Source organism: Neofelis nebulosa, chromosome 6 (assembly GCF_028018385.1).
Source record: "Neofelis nebulosa isolate mNeoNeb1 chromosome 6, mNeoNeb1.pri, whole genome shotgun sequence".
NCBI classification, from domain to species: Eukaryota; Metazoa; Chordata; class Mammalia; order Carnivora; family Felidae; genus Neofelis; species Neofelis nebulosa.
The window spans coordinates 6,552,501-6,567,141 of NC_080787.1; the positions used below are offsets into that span (position 1 = coordinate 6,552,501).

General features: G+C 41.1%; 1 protein-coding gene across 5 annotated transcripts in view; it reads left to right on the top strand.

Moving 5' to 3' along the window:
• The first annotated feature begins 657 nt into the window (after nt 1-657).
• ZNF184 (zinc finger protein 184) overlaps nt 658-14,641 on the top strand; it is a 28,435-nt gene continuing 14,451 nt past the window's right edge. Inside the window, exons 1-4 of one of the 5 annotated variants that reach the window (XM_058732761.1) lie at nt 658-1,993; nt 2,229-2,385; nt 3,586-3,681; nt 14,331-14,398. In XM_058732761.1, coding sequence (XP_058588744.1) covers nt 3,666-3,681; nt 14,331-14,398 — 84 coding nt within the window. In that variant the 5' untranslated portion in view covers nt 658-1,993; nt 2,229-2,385; nt 3,586-3,665. Of the gene's footprint in view, nt 1,994-2,228; nt 2,386-3,585; nt 3,682-13,310; nt 14,399-14,641 lie in introns of those variants that run through there. The other 4 variants (XM_058732760.1, XM_058732762.1, XM_058732763.1 and 1 more) reach the window with 4 other exon arrangements.

The following is a 14,641-nucleotide window of genomic DNA, read 5'->3' on the forward strand; positions in this document are numbered from 1 at the left end:
AGGAACGAGATTGCTGGATCGTATTGTAAGAGTATGTTTTGTTTTGTGAGAAATTGCAAACTGTCTTCCAAAGTGGTTGTACCATTTTGCCCTCCCACCAGCCATGAATGAGAGATATATTCTTAAACTCGGGAAACTCTTCATGTCTTTACTTGAGGGGTCTAGTGTTACAGAGATTAAAAGTGAGAGTTGGGGACCAAATTACTAAACTCAAGTCCCAGCTTCCCCATTTGCTTGCTGTGTGATTTAGGCAAGTTATTCAACGTATCTGGGCCTCAGCTTCCTTCAGTTGTAGAGTAGGAATAATAATACAGATTAACTTCATTAGCTTGTTTTAGGAATTAAAAAAGTTAATAGATGCAAAGCACTTATTAGGACCCTGCCTGGCATATAGAAAGTCATATGAAAATCATAGCTCATTTCATATCATCACTTTTTCCTGATGGCCAGTTATCCCTATGTTGGCTTTCCATCGTCTGTCCTTTATATCACTTTTTCTTCTACCTCATTCCTCTTTTTCTTCTGATTCATAGAAGAGCTTTTTAAAAGAATATCCTATAGGTAACTGACTCACTTTTCACAGCATCCATCCAGTTCTCCAATATGACTTTAATTATGCTGCTTATGTTAAATATGCTTGCTATATATTTTTATCCTTTTTCATCTAGAATGTCTTTTTAGTGTTTTGTTTTTTTCACATCTTGTTCTCACATCTTTCTATCCTGTTTTCATTGGGTCGATGTCTTCTTGGAATCTACTGAGAATATCAACTTGTTCCCTGAAATTTTCTAGTGCCTCCCTTAGATCTTTTTTGAAATCTGCTCTTAGATGTCCAGTTTCTCCTTTCCTTTCCTTTGTGAATTTGTCTTTCATATACTCATTGTTAGGATTTCCAAGTTTAATGTTTTGTCATCCAGCAGTGACTTGACCTTAGGCCCTCTATCCAAAAGCCTGGGAAGCAGCACAGTCAGTTGCGTGGGCCACACATCGAACACTATAAAAACCTACGGACTTCTATTGGGTTCTTTTCTGCCAGGGACACACCGACAGACCAGCGTTGGACTCCATTCGCAGCTGACGTAGGCATACACCATGCCCTGCTGTAGGGCAGAACACGGTAACACCACTTCCCGCTTTCCTTTAGCATTTAAAGAAGATGTGGGTCGCGACCCATTTGAAAGTCCTGAAGGCAATATAATGGGCCACGACAAGAAGTTTTAAAATGACGAAGAAATAGAGCACTAAATAGAATGCAGAACAAGTAGTAAGGGCAAATAATGAATTGTGCAGTGTTTCCCTGCGTTTTAAAATTATACACGTGTGTAAATCTGTATCTCCTACACTACGTTCGGTCACACAAACTTGAGGGTCCCCAGGGTCCCGTTACTCCCATCAGAGACGCTCAGAAGCCAGAGACTGGCGCGGAGAACTCCCGGCCCCGCCCAACGGGAGCTCTGGGAAATGGAGTTCGGCGTCGTGGAGCATTCTGGGAACCGTAGTTCCGCGCGTCCGCCGGGCACGACGAGCGGGGGGAGGGGCTCTCTTCGCGCGACCGGAAGTGGCCGTTGAAGCCGGCAGAGGTTGGCGCTGGGGAAGTGCACCCTCTTCGGCTCCCTTCGCTAGGTCTGGTGCCGGTCCCGGCGCTTCCGGACGCGCGAGCTGAGAGTGTGGAGCGCCCTAGAGGGAGGGAAGCCCAGGTATCACCATGGCAACCGCCAGCCTTGCGGCTGCGTGACGTCATCCTCCTCGCCCCGCTGGAAGCGGCCTCTGCGAGAGCGAGCTGGGGAGTCCTCGGAGGGGGCGCCCCTCGCCTCCCTCCGTGCGGGGCGGTTCCGCCCTGATCCCTTGGAGGGCTTTGTTCTTTTGTTCCGGTCTGGGAGGAAGGACTGGGAGCGGGCCCCGCCCCGCCGCTCCACCTTCCAGCGTTTCCACCCCGCAACAGGTGTGTCTTCCGTTCGCGAGCCGGGGTGTGAGCCCGCAAGTGTGCACGGAGGTAACGGGCCGGGTCTGGGGGCGCCTCTGGCCAGACTGCAGGGTGGGCACCAGGGGGTTTTTGAATCCGGGGCTGAACCTGCGTACTCGAGCTCCACTCTCTTTTTGTTCAGCGGGAGTGCCTGTTTGGTGGCTCTCGGCGGGCACTTCTCTTTTCCAAGCGTCTCTTAGCCACTGTGCAAAACTCAGAGGTGCGATTGTGACGCAGGCTGCTGACCCCGGGCTGTGTCTTTTAGGGCTGCCCCGCTCCGCCCGTGTAAGGGCTCAGCCGGCGCAGACTCCTGGCCGGACAGCTGAGCCCCCCCCAGACCGAGGCCCCCGCTGGAAGGACGCTGCTTGAGAAACCCTGGTGTCCAGGCTCCGGAGGAACGGAATGAGCTCCTGAGATGGAAGGTAGTGGGGACTGGAGGGGGGACAGAGGGCTGATGGAAGCAAAAGAACAGTGAGGACCGGAAGATCGACTACTTGACAGAACTCACTGGTAGAGGTGGAGGGGGGGGGGGGGTTATCTTAGGGATAGAGAAAAACTGCATTACATCAAGGGGAGAGATTCTTACATTCATACGGAGAGACTTGCAGGAAGAGTTAAGTCTCCCTGGCTTCGGGATTGGGGAATGAGAAGGAGAGATGATTCAGAACGTCTGTGATCCTCACGTGACTTCTGTTTCTTAAATATTGGAATGGTAAACTTGCAGTCAGAAAAAATCTTGGTAATCATCCCTTCAGTGCAAGAATTAAAGTGTCCCTTGCTGATTGCCGTCTGTTAAGCCTATGCAAAGTGTGGCATCAAACTCCATTTTGGGTGCAGACTGTTCCCTTGTTGGCTCTTTTTTTTTAGTTCCTTCTGTTAGGCAGAAGTGCCTAGCCCTGTAACTTCTGTGTTGGATCTTAGTTCTTAGTCTCCGAAAGCAAGAGACTGTTCTCTCTTCCACATTACTGCCCTCCAGAATGTGAATTCAGCTGTTACAACTCCTACTCGCACATTCTTTTCTTTTCTAAGCAAAACCGTCTCAGTTCCGTTGATGGATCTTATAGGACACATCTGGACCTCTTCGACTCTCCTGCAGGAGAGCATGCTTCTTAAAATGCATTGCCTGAAATTAAACATAGTTCTTTACAAATGCTTTGAAAAACACCTAAAAGGACGAATTTGTTTGCATTATATTTCTGCTGTGCAGCATCAGGTTGCGTTTGTTTTGAAAAAAATCAGCGATATTGTGCTGTAAGCCCTAGATATTTTTTATATAACTGTAGGGAAGTAGATTTATGCCATCCTGTGTAAGAGAACTGTTTTTTATCCTTAAATATCAGGACTTCACATATATGATTGTTGAGGGGTTTTTCCAGCTTGTCAGAATAATTACAAATCTTCATCCATTCAGTGTTTTTTTTGTTTTTGTTTTTACATATATTTGTTGTTAAGTAGGCTCCACACATTGAACTCATGACCTTGAGATCGAGAGGCACAGGGTCTACCGACCGAACCATCCAGGTGTCCCATTTATTCAGTGTTTTAACTGTCCTTTCTAACTTTATCTCACTGCCATATTTAATGAATATTCCTTTTCTTTCTTTCTTCATGTCCTTGAACAGGTTCAGAGTAAGGACAGAGCCCTGTGACCTGTCATTATAGACTTTCCTCTGCATTGTCACTGTCTTTACATTGTTCAGATATGGCCATCAAGTCAGGTTTGGTTTAACCTATTATCGTACAGTTCTTTTTTTGAATTTATTCAACATCATTAGAAGTCTTAATATTTCTTGTATTATTTATGCAGGTTCGAGATATATCTTATTGATTGTCAATTCTTTTTTTTGTTTTAGGAGTGCAAAGAATCTCTTCTGTTTCTTACAAGTGCATATCTATCTAAAATTATCTCAAAACAAAACAAAAAGTTTGATTTTAAACATCAGCTGTTTTTTTTATATCATCGAAGAACAATTATAGATTATAATAAAAATAACAATTCCATAAAAATAACAATAGCATCAAAAATATGAAATGGGAGAGGTGCCTGGGTGGCTCAGTTGGTTAAGCATCCAACTCTTGATTTCGGGTCAGGTCATGATCTCACGGTTTGTGAGACTGAGCCCTGCGTCTGGCTCTGCACTGAACAGCATGGAGCCTGCCTGGGATTCTCTCTCCCTCGCTCTCTGCCCCTCCCCCGCTCATGTTCTCTCTCCTCAAAATAAATAAATGAGCATTAAAAAAAACAAAACATTAAAACATATGAAACAGGAATACATCTAATATGTGTAAGCTCTGTACACTTAAAACTACAAAATGTTTCTGAGAAAAAGTTTTTTCTAGCTGTATTTAGATATACTTGACTCATAACATTGTGTAAGTTTAAGTTGTCCATAGTGATGATTTGATATATATTGGGAAGTGATTACCTCAGTAGGGTTAGTTATCACATCTTTCACTCCACGTATTTGCCTTCTGTGTGTGTATGTGTATATGCATGTGCAGTGAGAACCTTTAAAATTTACTCTCAGCAACTTTCAAGTGTATAATACAGTATTGTTAACAATAGTCACCATGCAGTACATAGATCCCCAGAACTTACAACTGGAAGTTTGTACCCTTTGAGCAGCATCTCCCTATTTCCTCCACCTCTCAGCCCCTGGAAACCACCTTTCTACTGTCTTTATGTGTTCAGCTTTTTTAGATTCCATATATAAGTGAGATCATGCAGTACTTGTCTTTCTTTGTCTTATTTCACTTAGCTAATGTCCTCAAGGTCCATCCATGTTGCAAATGGCAGGATTTCCTTCTTTTTTATGGCGGAATAGTATTCCATTGTGTGTGTATATACACATATCACCACTGTTGATAGAAATGTAAATGGATATAATCACTATGGAAAACAATACAGTTCCTCAAGAAATTAAAAATAGAACTTCCAAATGATCCAGCAGTCCCACTTCTGGAAATGAAATCACTATCTTGGAGAAGTATCTGCACCCCCGTATTTATTATAGTGTTAATCATGATAGCCAGGACATGGAAACAACCTAAGTGTCCATCAACACATGAATGGATAAAGAAAATGTGATATATGTATTTCCATAGTGGCTATACCAATTTACGTTCCCATTAATAGTACACAAAAGTTCATTTTCTACACATCCAGCAACACTTATTATCTTTTGTCTTTTTGATAATATTCTAACAGGTGTGAGGTGATATCTCACTTGGTTTGGATTTGCATTTCCCTGATACTTAATGATGTTGAGCATCTTTTAATGTACCTCTTTGGTACATTTGTGTTATCTTCTTTGGAAAAATGTTTATTCAGGTCCTCTGCCTATTTTTAAATTGGATTACTTGTTTTTATGCTGTTGAGTTGTATGAGTTCCTTACATATATTTTGGATATTAACCCCTATCAAAGACGTGGTGTGCAAATATTTTCTCTCTCATTCCATAGGTTGCCTTTTCATTTTATTGATGGTTTCCTTTGCTTTTCTTTGCAGAAATTTTTTAGTTTGCTATAGTTCATGTTTGCTTATGTTGCTTGTACTTTGGATGTCATGTTGAAAAGATCATTGCCAAGACTAGTGTCAAGGAGCTTTCCTCCTAAGTTTTCTTCTAGGACTTTTAGGTTTTAGGTTTTGTTTAAATCTGTAATCTATTTCAGGTTAATTTTCATGATTGGTATATGACAGGGTTCATTTTCATTCTTCTACATGTGATTATATCTAATTTTCTTACCATCCTTTTTTTTTGAAAGGCTTTTTTTTTTTTTTTTACGTTTATTTTTGAGACAGAGAGAGACAGAGCATGAGCAGGGGAGGGGCAGAGAGAGAGGGAGACACAGAATCTGAAACAGGCTCCAGGCTCTGAGCCATCAGCCCAGAGCCCGACGAGGGGCTCGAACTCACCGACCGTGAGATCATGACCTGAGCGGAAGTCGGATGCTTAACCGACTGAGCCACCCAGGTACCCCATCTTACCACCATTTTTTGAAGAGACTATTCTTCCACCATTCTTTCCCCATTGGGTATTCTTGGGTCCCTTGTCAAATATGAATTGGCTAAACATAAGAAGGTTTACTTCTGGGCTCTCAATTCTGTTCCATTAGTTTGTGTCTCTTTTTATGCTAGCACCATATTGTTTTCATTGCTATGGGTTTGTAATATAGTTTGACATCAGAAAGTGTGGTGCATCCTATTTTGTTCTTCTTTCTCAGGATTGCTTTGTCTTTTGGGGGTCTTTTGTAGTACCATATGGATTTTAGGATTCTTCTTCCTATTATTCTGAAAAATGCCATTGGAATTTTGATAGGGATTACATTGAATCTGTAGACAGCTTTGGGTATTATGGACATTTTAACAATAGAAATTCTTCTGATCCATGAACATGGGATACCTTTCTATTTATTTGTGTCTTCTGTGATTTTTTTTTCATCAGTGTTTTGTAGTTTTCAGCGTAGAGATCTTTCACCTACTTGGTTAAATTTATTCCTAAGTATTTTATTTTATTGTTTTTGATGCTATTCTAAATGGGATTGTTTTCTTTTTTTTTTTTTAGATACTTCATTTTTAGTGTTTAGAAACACCACTGATTTTTGTATGTTGATTTTGTATCCTGCAACTTTGCTGAATTTGTTGATTAGTTCTAACAGTGTTTTTGGAAGGCAGCTGTGCTCACCACTATACCACTAATGCCTAACAGTGGTTTTGGTAGTTTTAGGCTTTTCTCTATATAATATCATGTCATCTGCAAACATAATTTTACTTCTTCCTTTCTAATGTGGATACCTTTTATTTCTTTTTGTTGTCTAACTACTCTGGTTAGGACTTCTAGTATTATGTTAAATAGAAAAGGTGAGAGTGGGCCCCTCCTCTTGTCCCTTATCATAAAGGGAAGTCTTTGAATGTTTACCAGTGAGTATGATGAGTAGGTTTGTTATATATGGTGCTGAGTTTGAAAAGTATTGGTGTTAAAAATTGTTGGAAATATTAGGTACAGTTCACCAGTGAAACAGTGGGCTTGTCTGTTTGGGGGGAAGGTTGATTACTGATTCAATCTCCTTACTCCTTATTGGTCTGTTCAGATATTCTGTTTCTTCATGATTCAGTTTTATTGGGTTGTATGTTTCCAAGAATTTATTTTTTATAGGTTATCCATTTTTAAAAATTTATTTATTTAGAGAGAGAGTTGAGTATGTGCAGGGATGGATGGGGCAGAGAGGGAGAGAGAGAATCCCAAGCAGGATCTATACTGTCAACTCAGAGCCCAACATGGAGCTCAGTCTCACAAACTGAGATCATGACCTGAGCTGAATTCGAGTCAGATGCTCAACCAACTGAGCCAGCCGGATGCCCTGATATAGGTTATCCATTTTGATGGTACAGTAGTTTCTTGTGATCCTTTCTGTGGATCAGATTTCTGTGGTATCAATTTCTGTGGTAATGCTTTCTTTCATTTAAGCTTTTTCTCTTTTTTTTCTTAGGTTAGCTAAAGGTTTTTCAATTTTGTGTGCCTTTTCAAAAAACCAACTCTTAGTTTCATTGATCTTTTCTATTATTTTTCTGGTGTTTATTTCATTTACTTCTGCTCTGATCTTTGTTATTTCCTTTCTTCTGCTAACTTGGGACTCAGTTTGTTCTTTTTCTAGTTCCTTGAGTGCAGAGCTAGGTTGTTTATTTGAGAACTTTCTTTTTTCTTAATGTAGACATTTAGCGTTAATTCTCTCTTAGAACTAATTTTGCTATATCTGAGAAGTTTTGATATTTTGTTTCCATTTTTATTTGTTTCGAGATATCTTTTGACTTCCCTTTTGATTTCTTCTTTTACTCTTTTGGTTGCTCAGGAATATGTTGTTTTGTGTCCACATATTTTATTTATTTATTTATCTATTTTTACATTTATTTTTGAGAGGCAAGAGCATGAGTGGGGGAGGGGCACAGAGAGAGAAGGAGACACAGAATCTGAAGCAGGCTCCAGGCTCTGAGCAAGCGGTCAGCACAGCCTAACGCTGGGCTCGAACCCATGAACCGTGAGATCATGACCTGAGCCGAAGTCAGACATGTAACTGACTGAGCCACCCAGGCAGCCCTGTGTTCACATATATATATTTTTAAGTTTGTTTATTATTTATTTTCAGAGAGAGAGAGAACGTGCATGCACGCACATAGGGGAGGGACAGAGAGACGGGGAAACAGAATTTAAAGCAGGCTCCACACCATCAGCGCAGAGCCCAATGTGGGGCTTGAACTCACAAAACCATGAGATCATGACCTGAGTTGAAACCAAGAGTCAGATGCTTAACTGACTGAGCCACCCAGGCACCCCTATGTCCACGTATTTTTGAATGACCTCCAGTTTTCATATTATTGTTTGAGTAGACAGTGGGTATGATTTTAGTCTTCTTAAATTTACCAAGACTTGATTTGTGATTTTTCATATGATCTATCCTGGAGAATGCCCCTTGTGTCCTCAAGAAGAATGTGTATTTGGTGGTGTTGGATAGAATGTTGTATATATGTCTTTTAGGTCCATTTGGTCTAAAGTAGGTTCAAGTCCAGTGTTTCTTTGTTAATTTTCTGTCTGGGTGCGCTACTCGTTGCTGAAAGTGGGGTACTGAAGTCTTCTACTATTATGCATTGCTGTCTATTTCCCCCCTGAAACCTGTTAGTATTTGCTTAATAAGTTTAGGAGTTTTGATGTTAGTATGTATTTGTAATTATTATATCCTCTCCATGAATTGACCCCTTTATCATTATATAATGGCTCTTTGTGTCTCTTTTCACGATTTGTGACTTTAAGTCTATTTTGTCTGAATCACTCTAACCAGCCGCAACGTAAAATCTTTGGAGAAGGTGTGTGCCGACTTGATCAGAGGCGCAAAGGAAAAGAATCTCAAAGTGAAAGGACCGGTTCGGATGCCCACCAAGACTGGGCTTGGTATATGTATAGCTACCTCTGCTCTCTTTTGCTTTCCTTTTGGATGGAGTATCTTTTTCCATCCCTTTACTTTGAGCCTAGTGTGCCTTTAAAATTGAAGTGAGTCTTTTATAAGGCAGTATATCAGTTGGGTCTTATTTTCCTTTATCCATTCAGCCACTGTGTTCCTTTTGACTGGAGAATTTAGTCCATTTAAGTGAAGACCTACTATTGCCTTATTAGGTTTTTTTGTTTCTTTTTCCGGCTGTTTTGTACTTCCCTGGCTCCTTTCTTCCTCTTTTGCTGTCTTCCTTTGTGAACTGATCATTTTCCATAGTGGTATGCTTTGATTTCTTTAACTTTTGTGTATTTACTGTAAGTTTTGCTTTGTGGTTATCCTGGGGCCTACAGAAAACATCTTAGAGATAAAACAGTCTGTTTCAAGCTGATAACCAACTAAACTGCGATTCCATACAAAAACTCTATCTTACTACTGCCCTTCCTATTATCTGTCTCTGACATCACAGTTTACATCTTTTTATATTCTGTGTCTATTAATAAATTATTGTAGTTAACGTTTTTGTCCTTTAACCTTTATATAAGAATTAAATGTTGAACACACAACAATATTATAGTATTAGTGTTCTGAATTTGACTATATACTTATCTTTACCAGTGTGTTGGTTTTTTTTGTTTTTAATTTTTCCTTATTCATATTAGAGAGAGAGACAGAGTGTGAGTGGGGGAGGAACAGAGAGAGAGGGAGACACAGAATCTGAAGCAAGCTCCAGGCCCTGAGATATCGACACAGAGCCTGACGCGAGGCTTGAATTCACGGACCGTGAAATCATGATCTGAGCCTAAGTTGGATGCTTAACCGACTGAACCACCCAGGTGCCCCATTTACCAGTGTGTTTTGTAATTTCATGTTTCATGTTATTAATTCGTATACTTTTACTTCACCTTGAATGATGCCTTTCAGCATTTCTTGTAAAACAACTCTAGAGGTGATGAACTCCTTCAACTTGTGTTGTATAGAAAAGTCTTTATCTCTCCCTCATTTCTGAAGCATAGCTTTGCTGGGTAAAGTATTCTTGGTTTGCAGTTTTTTTCTTTTAGCACATTGCATATATTATCCCACTCTGTGCTGGCTGCACTTTTTTTTGCTGAGAAATCTGCCAGTAGCCTTCCCAGGACTTCCCTTAAATGTGAACAAAATTTTTTTTTCCCTGTTCCTACTTTTATAATTTTCTCTTTGTCTTTGATTGTAGACAGTTTTATCATTATGTGTTTTAGAGAAGATGTTTTTCAGCTGAAATTATCTGGAGACCTGTGAGCTTCATGAACTTGGAGGTGTTAGTCTCTCTCAAGATTTGGGAAATTCTTAGTTATTATTTCTTTAGATAAGCTTTCTGTTCCTTATTTCCTTTATTCTTCTGGGACTCCACTAATGTGTAGATTGTTTTTCATAGGCATTCTTTTTTTCCTTTATCTTCCTCTGAATGGATAATTTCGATGTTTACTTATTTTTGAGAGAGAGAGAGAGAGATGGGAGTGAGTGGAGGAGGGGCCGAGAGAGGGAGATACAGAATCTGAAGCAGTTTCTTATCAGCACAGAGCCTGACATGAGGCTGTAACTCCCCATGAGATCATGACCTGAGCCAAAGTCGGACGCTTAACTGATGGAGCCACCCGGATGCCCCTGAATGGATAATTTCAAATGACATGTGTTCTACCTCACAGGTTCTTTCCTCTCCATGGTCCAGTGTGCAATAGGTGTCTTCCATTGCATTTTTCATATCATTCATTATGTTCTTTGGCTCTAAAATTTGTTTTGTTTTGCTTTGCCTTTTGTTAATGATGTCTGTCTATCTGCTAAACTTCTAATTTTATGTATTGTTTTCCTAATTTAATTTAAATATTTTTCTGTGTTTTCTTCTAGCTCACTGAACATCTTTAAAACAATTATTTTGAATTATTATTTTTTTTTGTCATGTAAGTCATAAATCTCCATTTGTTTGGGGTTAAAGGAAAATTGTGTTCCTTCAGTGGTGTCCTGTTTTCTTGGTTTTTCGTGTTTCTTGAAATCTGGTGTTCCATCTTTGCATCTCCTGTCTTTACTTACTGGTTTCAGGAAAAAAAATACCTTCTGTCAGGGATTCTGAGGCTTTCTCTGACCTTCGATGGCTATGTCTGCCCCGCATTTCTTATTCCCTCTTGGTTGGGAATTCTTAAAATTGTGTGCCTTCTCTCAGTCCTGCAAAGCCAGGATGAGTGCTGACAGACTCCCATTTGCTCTCCTTGGTGGTACTGAATGCTCAGCCCTGCAGGGTCAGGTCGGCCCTCTGCATGTGCTCACTGGTTGTCTACAGAGTCTCGCTCTCCCCTCCATCAGGAGTGTCCATAGGGGGCCAGCCATAGGGCTAGGGGTGTTGCGGGGAGGTATGTAGGGCACTGGGGGTGCCCATGGGCTAGTTGGGGGTATCTGCAGCTGGAGCGTCCCCAGTGGGTTGGCTTCCTGAGGGCCCATCAAGTGGCTTGTAGGATCTGTGGTCCTTCATTTCCCTCTGAGAGCACCGACTCCTGTTCTCTCAGCTGCTTCCTGTCCCCCAGTCACACGGTCTCTGGCTGGGTGGGAAGGAAGTGGTTCTCGTTGGCGGGAAGCTGGACACTCTCACAGTCTCACTTTCCCCTGTGGGAGAAATAAAGGGCCTTGAAGGTCTCTCGGCCCTGAGCTCTACCACCTTGGGGGTGGGGGGTGATGCAGATAAAGCGAAACTGCCTCTTGCGTCTTCGGAGCATCCGGTCCTGGATGTGCTGAAGCTTCTCTGCTGGGCTCCTGGACTTCCACACAGACACTGCGAACCATCCCTGGGTGATTGTCTGAATCGTGTTCTTTGAGGGAAGATGATAGAAAACTCTTACTCCGCCACGTTGATGACATCCTTCTCCTCAGTTCTCTGCCTATCATATCTTTTATAAACGTTCTTTTTAATTCTGAGTTCCTCAGAACTATTGCCAGAGTAATTTCATTGTAAGTCTTTGCCTTTTGTTTTCTTTTTGGGATTTTTCAGTTGTTTAGTTAGGATTACTTTCATGAGCCTCCATCCCGTATAGTCCTGATACCTGTAACATTTAGTGAGCATCTGCTGTTGCCAGGCACATACTTGCTTTCTACAGGTGTCACTGGTGTTGGTTCTGTGGGTTTCTGTTACTTGAAATCAAAAGCATCTTACCCACGTTTCTCATTTCTGTTTTCCTAAAGTTTTGGGTACATAGCTGTACATGGTCATTTCCTTCTGTCCATGGATGGATGCATGGATAAAGATGTGGTACATGTATACATAGATATATGCACACAATGGAGTGTTACTCGGCAATCAAAAAGAATGAAATCTTGCCATTTGCAACTACGTGGATGGAACTGGAGGGTATTTTGCTAAGCACAATTAGAGAAAGACAAAAATCAGATGACTTCACTCATGAGGACTTTAAGAGACAAAACAGATGAACGTAAGGGAAGGGAAACAAAAATAATAGAAAAACAGGGAGGGGGACAAAACAGAAGAGACTCTTAAATATGGAGGACAAACTGAGGGTTACGGGAGGGGTTGTGGGAGGGGGGAGAGGGGAGGGGCTAAATGGGTAAGGGGCACTAAGGAATCTACTCCAGAAATCATTGTTGTACTATATGCTAACTAATTTGGATGTAAATTTAAAAAAACAAGAATTGTTATCAGCAACACTAAATAAAAGAAAAAAACTTAAAAAAAAAAAACACTCTTGGGGCACCTGGGTGGCTCAGTCAGTTAAGCATCCAACTTCAGCTCAGGTGAGGATCTCCGGGTTTGTGGGTTGAAGCCCCAGCTCAGGCTCTGTGCTGACAGCTCAGAGCCCAGAGCCTGCTTCAGATTGTGTGTCTCCCTCCCTTACTCCCCCTTCCCCACCCCCGTCTCAAAAAGTAAACATAAAAAAGTTTAAATAAAAACTATAAAATCACATCTTCATTTGTTTTCCTCAAAATTTCTATTACAGATCAGTTTTCCCTTACTGATCAAATTTAAGTCTAGAATAGTAAACAGTTCCTTTTGTTGCTTCCTCTGTTTTCTGAGAACCGGGCTTCCCTGGTAACCATTACTCTGAATAGACCTCCCCAAGAGGAATGTTTGTTTTTGTTTGTTGACATATCAATTATATACATAAAGTGCACAAATCTAGAGTATAGTGCTTGATTAATTTTTATGTATCATATACCAGTGTAATCCCCACCACATTAAGATATAGAATGTTTCCGATGCCCCAGAAGTTTCTCTTGTGCTCCTGCCCAGTTGTTATCCCTCCAGAGGTAATCACTGTTCTATTACCATAGACCAGTTTGGTCTGGTTTTTTTTTTTTTTTATTTAAGTGAAATTATATAGTATGTGTCTTTTTATGTTTTTTGTTTTGCTCAGCATTATGAGTTACATCCATGTTATTTGGTATATCGACAGCTCGTTCTTTTATATTGTTGAATAATATTCTGTTGTATGAAAATGTCATGGTTTATTCATGTTGAAAGATGTTTGGGTTATTTCCGGTTTGGGGCTATCATCGGTAAACCTGCTATGAACAGTCCTGTACAAGTGTTTAGGTGGTTGTAAGCCCTCACTTCAATGATTGTAGGCACACGAGTGGAATTGCTGAATTCACAACGAACGTGCTTAAAGTCAGTATATACCCGCCAAACACTTTTTCTATGTGATTGATAAATTTACAAACAACTGCACAAAAGTTCCAGTTTCTCTATGTCCTTGCCGCAGTTAGTACTGACCAGGTCTGTTTAATTTTTAGACAGTCTAGCGGGCAGGTAGTATGACTAATATATGCCATTGTGATATTTAATTTTCATTAATAGCAGAGTTTCAAAGGGCCTGGGAAGTAATCGTATCTTTTTTTCATTAGAAAAAAATGTTCATATATTTTTGAGCAAGAGAGGGAGGAAGAGAATCCCAAGCAGGCTCTGCGCTGTCCGGGCGGAGCCCCACGCAGGGCTCGAACTCATGAACCACGAGATCGTGACCTGAGCCGAAATCAAAAGTCAGATGCTCAACCGACTGAGCCACCCATGTACCCCTGGAAATAATCATTTTTTATTCAGATGTTGGATATAGCAGAGAAGGCAGCAGAAATACTTTGCCTCACTTAACAGGGAACATAGATTGAGTTGAATGATGCTGTTAAGTCTAGAGACAGAACTGTGAGAGTAATGCTTTACCTCCCGAGCCTACCGATGAGGGTGCCACGGCACTAGTCAGCATTTATCTTGTTTCTTTTTTTGGATTCTGAGAAGTAAAGGAAATGGCGTAATAGTTCCTGCTATTCTCACGTAGAAAGATAATCTGGATTTAAGGTTGCAGGGACCAACTAATGTTGACACGACTCACTGTGGTTTTTTCTTCTCCAGATCCAACCTCTTCGGGGTCCACCCTTCTCCCAGGGGGACATACTCTCCTCCCACCAGCCAGTTTTCACGTAAGTCGGAATGATCCCAAATGCCATTTTAGTCCTTCGAGTGGATTGTGTATTTTTTGCTGTGGGGTATGTTCATTTAAAAGCCAATGTTGGGAATTCATTCTGGGCTCCCACCTGCCCAGTGACCTTGTTCGGACCTCTGCCCCTCCAGCTTGACTTACACGTTTGCGACTTAACCTCTTGCTTCGTATCTTGTCATGCTCCAACAGTGAGAGAGCAAAAGAAGATCAAGTCTTGACTTGA